At 38.9% G+C, this 11,857-nt stretch overlaps 1 protein-coding gene across 1 annotated transcript in view; it reads left to right on the top strand.

Annotated features, from left to right (window-relative positions):
* Window positions 1-7,794, top strand: part of LOC107096438 (A disintegrin and metalloproteinase with thrombospondin motifs 17-like) — a 38,586-nt gene extending 30,792 nt beyond the window's left edge. Inside the window, exons 14-19 of the mRNA XM_015393089.1 lie at window positions 809-968; window positions 2,501-2,636; window positions 3,686-3,890; window positions 5,730-5,882; window positions 6,662-6,806; window positions 7,321-7,794. Coding sequence (XP_015248575.1) covers window positions 809-968; window positions 2,501-2,636; window positions 3,686-3,890; window positions 5,730-5,882; window positions 6,662-6,806; window positions 7,321-7,328 — 807 coding nt within the window. The 3' untranslated portion in view covers window positions 7,329-7,794. The remainder of the gene's footprint in view (window positions 1-808; window positions 969-2,500; window positions 2,637-3,685; window positions 3,891-5,729; window positions 5,883-6,661; window positions 6,807-7,320) is intronic.
* The last annotated feature ends 4,063 nt before the right edge of the window (window positions 7,795-11,857 follow it).

Genomic DNA, 11,857 nt, shown 5'->3' with positions numbered 1-11,857 from the left:
CAATGCCAGACCGAACTTCCCGACCTCAAACGTTGTGGGCGGGACTACGTTCAGAATGGCACCCAGGCTAGGGTGAGAGGGAACGGGATCAGGAAATCAGAATCACTCGGGAAACGCTGAAATGGTCTCACCACTGGTTAGAGCTCATGACCCGCGGCCATTTTCAAAGAACCGTGGTGTGAAAGGTAAGCTTCAATGACTGCCTGAAACCATAGCTCACCATAGATATACACCTGAAAGTGCGCAGGCACAGAAAAACATAGCTAACTGTGGACAAGCACGTGCAGCAGAGTGTCTGCAAAAGGGGCGGGGACATCTCTGCATTCATCGTGACACCTACACAGGCAGCCTAATTTCGAAGTATAAATCAGCCTTACTGGAGCCAAGGCATCATTTTTAACCTGAAAACTCTTTCAATCCTTACATGCATGTCCCGGCTGTCACATTACCTAGATCTACCTCTGTAAATTTTCTTCTGCTCTGCGTGGTTCCACTGCATCATTTTTAAGTCGCCGTGGTTCCCTCCTCCTTCAGGACGAGCTGTAACTCCACTTTGCCCTTTTTAGAGCCCATCCTTTCTATGACTCCATCCAGCCACAGGGGGGCGACCTCTCAATACTCATTAAATCTGCCACAATAAGCAGATCGAGCTCTTGGTCTTCTGCTGGGGTCTGAGCTCCAGAACAATATTTCCATTCAGTTCAATAATGTTCTGACTGAGTCTCTCGAGGTTGAACTGAACATCATCCGCCTTATCAAGCCTCCACAAGCTTTGACCTCACTGTGGTTCTCTTTGCTGTCCCCTTAGGTTCTGCTGTTTCATGACCAGAGCTATGGAATCCACTATGAGTACACCATACCTCTGAACACAAGCCAGGACCGGGTCAATGAGAAACAGACGGAGCCACAGAGCCTCTATATCTGGGCTCACAGCAGCTGGCAGAACTGTACTGTCCATTGTGGAGGAGGTAAGAGATCCACATGCTAAACACAGACATGTAAAAATAACCACATCCTGTGAAATGATTTCCCACTTGATCATAAAACAAACCGAGATCATCAGAAGCCTGGAGTGATAAACATCTATTGGTCTGCTCAAGCATTCAGGCTCCTTTGGTTGGAAATGAAGGGCCAAAAACATAATTAGACAATTATTGACTGGTCTACTTTATACCACTGCATACGATGCTCTGCATTACCCTCGGTGATGTATGGGTTGGATGCAACAGGTCTGCCATGGAAAGTTATTCCAAAAAGCTCTTTCAAGCTAATCAGAAAAAACATGAAGTTTGCAGGCCGTTAGCGATCGTTCCTTCAGAAAGCTGGCAAGCGCTCAAAATGTGCATTTCTATCCATCAGTTTTCTAAAACCTCCAGTTTGTTATAACACCATTAACAGATGATGTCAGGAGAGAGGAACATTTACGGCTCGACTTCCACAAGTTTCACAAGTAACATCCTCCCACACTTCCCTACTAGCATTAACTGAGTTCCTGAGGAGGTCAATTCAATTCAGTTTATTTCTATAGCACCAATTCACAACGCATGTCATCTCAAGGAACTTTACAGTTCACCAGATCATCCAGTCAGATTGACTCAAAGTTTTCTATCTAAGGAAAACCAGTTGATTGCATCGACTCACTGACTGGAAGGCAATCCCTCACACTAGGCATGCTTGTAGCGACAGTGGAGAGGAAAAACTCCCTTTCAACAGGAACAAACCTCCAGCAGAACCAGGCTCAGTGTGAGCGGCCATCTGCTGAGGCCGACTGGGGTTCCAGGAGACAGAAGCAGAGATACAAAAAGCAGCTGTAAAAGGCGTTGCCGTCCAGGAAACACACAGCCAGGCAGGCAAGCTCCGAGCCAGCTCCCATGTCAGAGGATGAAGAGAGCACATCTAGCCAGTCACAGTCAGAGAAACAGGACTACATTGAAAAACAGGCCATTCTTGAACCCTTTATAAAGCACCAATTCACAGGACACAATCAACTCTAACCCTTTCTTAGGAGGTTTATTTTATTGTATTTATTTTATTTAACTTTTTTAAACCTGTGGCCTTGGAAGTGATTGAACTCCATTTTAACTGTATTGATGAGCTAGTGCAGGGGTCCTTATCTCCAGATCTCAGGGTCCAGTCTCCTGCACCTTTTAGATGTTTCTCAGCTTTAACGCATCTGAGTCAAATGACCAGGATACCAGCCCTCAAGACCTGGACCTAAAGACTCCTGAGTTAGCAAGTAGTTTAGGTAATATATAGTCCATTTTTTCACCTAGCTGCTGGCACCCTAGATTTCCTCAATAAAAGCAATAAAGGTTAAATGTATTCTAGTCTGTTCTGATATTAATGTCTCTGGTTTTACTGTCAATTAATGGATAATTTTGATTGATACAAACAAGAGCAGGAATGAGCCTAAATGCTAAGATGGAGTCGATAGAATCACTGAATGTTTTCTAGATTTTAGGAGGAAAGGAGCCTCAAATGTTTGTGTTTGTGTGCACAGGTGAGAGGAGCACAGTGGTTTCCTGTATGCAGATAGTCAATGGCAGCATGGAAGTCGTCAGTAATGACTACTGTCGCTCCGAGACCCGGCCCCGGCCCAAGGTGCAGCGCTGCAACACTCTGCCCTGCCAATACAGGTAAGCCTCCCAGAGACACGCCCACTTTCAGAAACACGTTCATATTCAGACCTCTGTTTCATAGACCTACTGAGGTCTACCCATGGACTTCCATTGACCGTCTATTGACTTCCATTGACTCTGGTTTGGTTTTCTATGGTGCCCAGATAGAGAAGAATTAATATATGGGGCTGAAACAATTAATCTGATTAATTAGTTATTGACATAATCATCACCTAATTCAGTAATTGATTAATCGTTAAGTGGAGTAGACAGACATGCAATTAGCTGAACGAGACACCCATTATGAGTAGTAATTTTCCTTAAACCATAAAGTTATATACAACTGCTTTATTTAATCTAGAAAGATAATGTGGTTTGTGAATATTAGGTAGCATTGTTTTAGCTTCAGATGGTTTAAGTTCTGCATACATCTCATTTAAAGCGTCTTTTGCTATCTAATTATTAATAGATTAATCTAAAAAAAATTGACAGATCAGCACCAAAGCTGCTGCTTTACTAATATAAATCATTGGTAAATATTGGTTATTGGCATAAATGGATATCAGTTATTGGTATATTTATGTCATTTCATCAATACTAATATGTAACTTTATCCGCATGCTCTCTATAAAGTTATGTGTTCATTGGTTTTGCTGTCTTTGGCTTCTGCTCCCCCTTCTGCACTAACATTTCCTCCAGTTTCCTTTAAACTCTTTTCGTTTGCATAATCTCTGTGCAGCAAACAGCTCTGGTCATTTACAGGGTTGTGTTGCGTTAGTAAATCATATATTACACAGATCTGCTTTTGTAGTTTCAGAGTAAAATAAACATTTGTAAACGTTTATGTTTTATTCTCTGGTGTTGATTTCTAAATTGTCATGTTCCATTTTATTAGTTTTACTTGGAAAAACTCCATGATTTTGTGTTTTAATTGAGGAAGCTTACCCAGGAGCATAGGTGACAGACGGGTCTTGCATTGGATTATTAGCGGCAATGTTGAATGTTTTTGTCCCCATTAAAGGAACTTTATTTCACACTAAAACTGCTTGACCTGACATTTTCCACAGGTGGATGACAGGTGAGTGGGGACCCTGCTCTGTGTCCTGTGGTCGGGGTCTGCAGCAGAGAGAGGTGTCTTGTGTTTACCCCTCACTAAATGGCTCACTCATGCACACCAAGGACTCGTACTGCAATGGAGGAAAACCTAAGGTCCAACGGGGCTGTGAGGTCGACCCCTGCCCCTCGACGTGGGAGGCTTCCGAGTGGTCAGAGGTTAGGCTTAACCATTTTCTTAAAGTCGTAGGGAAGTCATATTTAAAAGTCAAATGTACTCTTTATCTTTATCAATCATATATTAACGGTCATCTGTCAACCAAATGTTTTTGGTTGTTGCATCTTGATTCATACGTAGCAGGTAATATACGCAACGGTTGAAATAAGAATAATTTCCTTTCCCATTGAGTTCCGTCCCAGTGTTCGCGGGGATGGACGTCTGTGTCTTCAGCAGGCAAAGAGCTAACAGAACTGGCAGCGTTGCGAGGCAAGGGCTCAAACATGTACGTCTGTAAGCCTTCTACACCAAACCAAGCTCCAGAACATCTTTGTCCCCGCTTTCCTCATCTAAATGAAAAATGGATGATGGAGGAGACTCATCCACGACCTCCGACACTAAACTCTCCTCTTCTTGCATGTCTCCTCTGTCCATAGCGTTCCTTGACAGTGTCGTTTCTAAGTCACCAATTTAGTGCTACTTGGTCCCAATGGAATTTCCCATTGGGAACCTACTAGCACTAAGTTTATTGAAGCCTTTAATGGCCAAGCTCCATCTGATATCAGAGATCTGATTGTTCCTTATGTTCCTAACAGAGCACTTTACTCTGAATCTGCAGGTTTACTAGTGGTTCCTAGAATTTCTAAAAATAGAATGGGAGGCAGATCCTTTAGTTATCAGGCTCCTCTCCTGTGGAACCAACTACCAGTTTTAGTCCGTGAGGCAGACACCCTGTCTACTTTTAAGGCTAGGCTTAAAACTTTCCTTTTTGATAAAGCTTATAGTTAGAGTGGCTCAGGTTATCCTGAGCTATCTCTATAGTTATGCTGCTATAGGCTTAGACTGCTGGAGGACATAGGGACCCCCTTTTCATCATTCTGCTTCATTCTCTCTCTGTTCTCCTATTCTGCAGAATCTGTTAGTTCAATCTCTAACCTTCTGCTCTTTCTGCTTTTTTTCATAGTAGCTTTGCCTCATCTGTTCCCGTTTGGCTGTGACTCCATCCTGGAGAGAAATATCAGCTGTGCTGCTGCCATCAACACCTTTGCTTATAGATGTTGGAGATCGGCCTGTTTTCCAGTATAGTCCTGTTTCTCTGACTGAGACTAAGTGGATGTGCTCTCTTTATCCTCTGACATGGGAGCCGACTCGGTGCTCGTCTGCCTGGCTGTTTGTTTCCTGGATGGTGCTGCCTTTTACAGCTGCTTTTTGTTTCTCTGCTTCTGTCTCCTTAAACCCCAGTCAGCCTCAGCAGATGGCCGCTCACACTGAGCCTGGTTCTACTGGAGGTTTCTTCCTGTTGAAAGGGAGTTTTTCCTCTCCACTGTCGCTACAAGCATAGTGTGAGGGATTGCCTTTGAGTCAATGAGTCGATGCAATCAACTGGTTTTCCTTAGATAGAAAACTTTGAATCAATTTAACTGGATGATCTGGTGAACTGTAAAGTGCCTTGAGATGACATGTGTTGTGAATTGTGGCTATAGAAATAAACTAAATTGAATTGAAATTGAATTAAGTTGCTAACTGGTTAGCAAGATGCTTCCGACAAACCGGCCTCAACCAAACTTGCTTGTAAACCTTCCGGCACAATTACCCCCTTGATAAATGACCAATCACATTCACTTTATTCACTCGTGTAAAGTCGTGCACCACTCGGGAGAATTAGGAAATGCAACGGTTGGAACAGCTGCTTCCCTGCGACTTTAACATTATTTGGATTTTCTTCTACACTAACCACAAGAAAGAAATATGGCATGTAAATATACATTCTTGTAAACAAAATCTATTTTACATAACAGTAATGTTACATTCCTGAACATTACTCCCCTCATATTTTCCAGTGTTCATCAGAGTGCGGTCAGGGTGTTCGCAGAAGGACAGTGCGGTGCAAAAACCCAGAAGGGGGCTGTGATCCTTCCTCTGAGCCAAATCAGGAAGAGCCTTGTGAGAACGAGTCTGGATGCTACCAGTGGAGATTTGGAGACTGGTCCAAGGTATGAATCAATGTAACACCTTGGTTACTGTACAGTTAAAGCTGAGCTTAGGATGGAACCCGTTTTAGTCTGCCAAGAATCGGTTAATTGAGGAAATTTTTTTTTTAAATTTATATAGTAGTAACTCAATATCTTAGAGGTTTTTCTTTATTGGAGCTCTGAGTTTCTGTAGATCAATTTATTTAATTAATATTGGTTGGTGTTTGAACACAATTAGCTTTATGAGGCATCGCTGCACGGTTGGGCTTTAATATTTTAGTGCCAGCAGATGGCGCCACTTCTGTTTATGTCTGCCCATTGTACCTGGTGCTGGAATTGTAGCTAAACACTATCAGGACAGCTGAGTGTATATAACCTTATTTTATCATAATCAAATGGTTTTTGGTCTTTTTTGTATAGTCGTATAAATTGACTATGTACATTTAATCCTGCTATTTATTAGCAATACTTGACCTTTTTTTGTTCTTTGTCTCCATGTCTCCCAGGATAATACTTCTTACCTTTAATTCAATGTTAAATCCTTGTTTAGTCTCTGAGGTGTTTTCCATTAAATGTATGTTTATCATCTTCACAACAATTAAATGAAAATAGAGCAAATATACAAAATAAAATGTGTCACCTGAGGGAAACTCTGTTTTTCAGTATTTGTTCCATCTGTGGTGCAGTGGTTTGTTGCAGGTTGGTTTGTTGACCAACCTTTAGGGAGTTATCCTTCCTGCAGCTTTTCTACAGATAGCCGTATGTCAGACATAATGAATAACTCTCTCCTGTTATTTCAGTGCTCATCTACATGCGGAAAAGGTCTGCAATCACGAGTGGTGCAGTGTATGCACAAGGACACCGGTCGTCATGGAGACAGCTGTCCGTTAATGTTGAGGCCGCCGATTTACCGATCCTGTTTCCGGGAATACTGCTTCAATAAAGGTGATTTGTATGGCGTCAGGATTCAGGCAAAAGTCCAAACATGCAATAAATACTAAATACTTCAAGCAGCTTTACTTCATACAGTCGCCCATAAACTGCTCATGCGCATGTTTAAGGTTTTAAATGCGCAAATAGAGAATCACAGGGCCCCAATATGGCAATTGACCCAGATTTATGCTGTGTGCTCCCGTTCTCCCAGAGTCCACACTCTCCTGTGTTCTTCTTAAGAACATACTGGGCGAGAACACGAGTCCGTACTCACGTTCTTGTGAATTGAGAAACAGCCAATGTTATATCTAATGAGGACTTTGCAGTTAGCCTGAAGTTGCTTTGCTAACAGGAAGAAGAGTACAAGAGTATTTATTAGAGGTGTGGATTTTTGGCAGAATTCTGGCGCCATAGATGTGATCCAGATTCCTCTGATCTGTAGCTTGAATGTTTCTGAGCTTGTTAGCTTCCCGTGGCTCAGTTAGCTTTGCTTTTCATTTTGGTGTCTCTGATTTAAAACCAACAGATGCCTGAAGGAAAGCTGATTGGATAAGCTGGTTTTGCTCTGCAGCCCCACAGCTGATTGAGGAGGAGAGAAGAACGTTTCTCAGTAGCTGCTTGTATGGAGTCAGCTTCTCTCTGTTTGAGAGTGAAAAGGACCAACAGGGGGCCAGTCCCTCCCCCTGTAACAGGACAGCGGCCCTCAGGATGAACCGCACATCATTTGTTTTATTTACTTCATAGCTTTTTATTTTTGGTTTCCTTATAGTAAGTGTTTAACATTAAAGCAGTGGTTCCCAAAAAGGAGGCGCCTCCTATTGGGGGCTTAGTGTAATTACAGGGGTTTGGGGAGGTCAAGGTAGACCTAAACTGGATGGAAATTTGAAAAAAGGAAAATCAATATATCAATCTCAACTTGATATTTTATATTTTATTCTTCAAATTTTTTTTTTTACAGATTTTATATTTTTTTATGTTTAACCCTTTATAAAGCACTCAGTGAAATACTTTGAAAATCTAAATTTCAAGTCAAAAGTATTGGAATCCAGGACAAGACCTTATTACATTTGGAACATTAAAAAATATGGATATTTGGATGGCAAAAATTTATGTCAATGTAATAACAAAAAACACCAACTTTCCTGAATATATTAAGAAAAAAAACAAAAGTGCATCTATCAGAAATTCATGAAAAACACTCTGAGTAAAAAAAAAAAAAATGTTTTGGTGCAATATAACCTTAGAGGCATTAATGTTGATACTGGCACTTATATTTTTTAGTTTTAAACCTAAATATAATTGTTAACTAGGCTTATTAAGTCTTGAACTTTTCAATTAGCTTTTTAACTTTTTTTCATGACTTGTTAACTTTTTTTTTCTTACTTAATTTACAGTAGGTAATATATCGTTCAAGGGCTCATTTAATTGGTCAAATGCCAAAATAAGATGTACAGCCATGTAGGTTCTTTACTGAATGGCTGGATATAGATCTAGTGCTTCTAGAACTTGCTGAGGGGGCACTCCATTTGTAAGAGGTTGGCAAAAGATCAAAAATGCTAACTTGCCTTATAAAGGGTTAAAAGATTTTCTAATTAGAATGATTCTCTTTTTAATTTTAATTTCTGTTTTTCCTAGTGAGTTTTTCAGATCACAGAGCCCAAAACTGTTCCCTCTTGACCAATAAAAATTCTGTTACTAATGATCAGCAGACCAATCCAGATGCGTCTTTGCTCCTCCAGGGGAAAGCCCGCCCCCAGAAGTGAATAGAACGAGATCTGGATAAATGCATTTATGAGGAATTCATGAAACTTGAACTGAAAAAAAGAAATTTAAAGAGAATTAAAATATTAAATCTTTAAATAATAAAAAAACAGAAAATACAAAATTTGAGAAAAATCAGTAAAAAAAAAAATTAGGATATAAAATATAAATAAATTTGAAAAGAAAAGAAGAAAAGGCTTTTACTACATATTACTGCAGTTGACGTTGACAGGTGTCCAAAGGGGGGTTATCAAAAATCTTCTTTAATTGGGGGGGCATCAAGAACAGTTTGGGAACCACTGCATTAAACCACAATGTGAAAAACGTTTCTATGGTTAAACTAATCAGAAATCTGGAATTTGAAGCGATTCTTCTGTTCCATGGATTCAGTTTCCACTTAAACTGCTCTGTTATGGAGGACCAGTTCTACCATATGTAAAAATGAATACAGAAATAAATAAATGCTCAATAAATAAATGGGCAGAAGGTGACCCTCTAAGACACTCCCCCTCCTCATCTGCATAATGAGGCAGAAATGAAAACAGAAAAGTCAAATCGACAGGCAGAAATAAATAGCATTGAAGAAATAATTAGAGTAAAAAAAATACAAAGGAAGAATAAAACAGACACAATTATTATAATATGTACATAAATGAATACTTAAAAACATAGGTAATTAAAAAAAAGGTTGAAGATTATATTACAAAGGTGAATAAATAAAGAAGTTAATTAAAAGAGATATATACATTTATGTCTCAATTCATAATTTAATTTCTACCTACATTTATTTTTTTTATTTTATTTTTGGGGGCAATTAATTATGCTTATTTATTTATTGAGCATTTATTTATTTCTGTTTTAAATTTTAAATATGGTAGAGGTGGTACTCCATTCTCTATAGATAAACAAAAACAACAAAAGAAGACTTGATCCACCTTTTTAAACTGTCTTAGTAGATTTTAGGTTTATTTTAATGCTGACGTTGTGTGGGAGTGTTTGTCTTTTTAAATACTGGTGCTATAATAATAATACATTTGACAGAGAACTGATACCTAAACTCTACCTTAATGAATATAAAGAAATATTGGTTTTTATCTAAATGAAGATCGGAATCAATCTTCTGTGACAGTGAAGAACTTTATTTTCCAGCGCTGCTGTAATCTGCTAATATAACCATATAAGGAACATTTTAAGTGTAAAAAATACATGATATGAATATACTTAATCCATTTTGTTTAAATCTAAATAATGTGTAACCTAATCAGATATGTTTTGCTGTCGTTTTATATCAGTTTGCCATGTGTTCTAAATTAAAAGGATCTTATTGCTCATGGTGAACAAGAAAACAAAAGATCAATAAGAGTATTTTATAAATTAGCAGGCAGCTAACCATCCTAGGTCTGTCATTTCATTAAATACATCTAAAGGGCTTTTTCTAATTTGCAGAAGTAACAAAACAAAAAATTGTGTATTTTTTTTTTTTTTTTTGCCAATACAAAAGTGAACTTTTATTTTTGTATATTATACAGATCTTTTAAAGGGATCCATGACTAGTTGAACATGTTGGCCTATTTACTTAAAATTAGCTGTTTGTGATACATAAAATATCTTCAAAAATCATAAATCCTTTGTTATATTCTTCACCTATGGAAGTCTCCATTTTTTTCTCCCTGTGCAATGCATGCTGGGTAGCTGTTTAGGTCAGACAGGATTAGAACAGATTAAACACAGGAAGGCTAACATTAGTAGAGCTGTTTTTTATCATATTGCATTTCTTCAAAGTTTTATGAGTCGTTATACATGAGAAATCAGCTGAAACCAATAAATGTGATTGGTTTGTGATCTACTGTTTCCTATATTAGCTAGTGCTAGCACCATTAGCGGAAGCTAACATAAAATCAGAGTGGAAGAAAATGAAAGACTGTTTAAAGTGACAGTGAAGCATCTCTCAGTCGTTTTAACTCATCGTTCTGATTTATCTGAGAAAATGTTTGATCCTCATGCTAACCGCTAACAGCCTGAGTTAGAAACTGGAGCTCTGGGTTAGCATCTCCTAGCAGCAGCCAAACAAACACCAGCTTCTTCAGCCAAGTCTCCCCTCCCATTCCTTATCTTCATCTCCTCGTGATATCTACTTTAACGGGCTCTGGTTTAAAGTGAATTCAATTCAGTTTATTTCTATAGTGCCAATTCACAACAAAGGGAGTTTTTCCTCTCCACTATCGCTACATGCATGCTTAGTGTGACGGAAACTTTGAATGAATCTGACTGGATGATCTGGTGGAACTGTAAAGTGCCTTGAGATGACTTGTGCTGTGAATTGGTGCTATAGAAATAATCTGAAGTTAATCTGATAATACTGACAGGATAACCTGATTTAGTGTTTTTATAACTTTCTTTTCTGACTGTCCCTCACACTAAGCATGCTTGTAGCGACAGTGGAGAGGAAAAACTCCCTTTTAACAGGAAGAAACCTCCAGCAGCACCGGGCTCAGTGTGAGCGGCCATCTGCTGAGGCTGACTGGGGTTCAAGGAGACAGAAGCAGAGATACAAAATATATCACACCTAAGCATTGCATGCAATGTATTTCTCCATACATGAGGCATCTTAAAGCAGTCATTGCCAACAAAATCTTTTGTACAAAGTATTTCGATAAGTGTGTTCAATACTTTTTCCCTGTGCCATTATTATACATAATTTAATTTCTGGAACTCTATAGCTTCATTTCTTTGTATGTGTGGATTGCATGGATTGTTACTGACATCTGTTGAAAATGTCATGTCATTTTTAAAACATTTTTACTAAAAAAATGGTGCTGTGTTCATTACTTATTTTGCCCCCTATGCATGTACAGTATGTACATGCATAGCGTGTATGTTTATATATATATATATATATATATATATATATGTATATATATATTTTTTTTTTTCACTCATCTGTTTTGAAACTAAATTACACATTTTTTCATTCAACATATTACTCATCAATATATGTAGAAAAATAATTTCCTAAAAGGCATGCCATCCATATATATTTTTCTAAATAACGATATACATCTCCATCCTGGAGAGAAATATCAGCTGTGTTGCTGCCATCAACATCCTTGTTTATAGATTTTGGAGATCAGCCTGTTTTTCAGTGCCGTCCTGTTTCTCTGACTCTGGCTGGATGTGCTCTCTTCATCCTCTGACATGGGAGCTGGCTCGGAGCTCGTCTGCTTGGCTGTGTGTTTCCTGGATTGGGCCGTCTTTTACATTTGCTTTTTCTATGTCTGCTTCTGTCTCCTTGAACCCCAGTC

Source organism: Cyprinodon variegatus, unplaced genomic scaffold (assembly GCF_000732505.1).
Source record: "Cyprinodon variegatus isolate N-32 unplaced genomic scaffold, C_variegatus-1.0 Scaffold624, whole genome shotgun sequence".
In the NCBI taxonomy this organism is placed as follows: Eukaryota; Metazoa; Chordata; class Actinopteri; order Cyprinodontiformes; family Cyprinodontidae; genus Cyprinodon; species Cyprinodon variegatus.
Note: the sequence above shows the minus strand (reverse complement) of the source record. Positions and strands in the feature narration are given on the sequence as shown.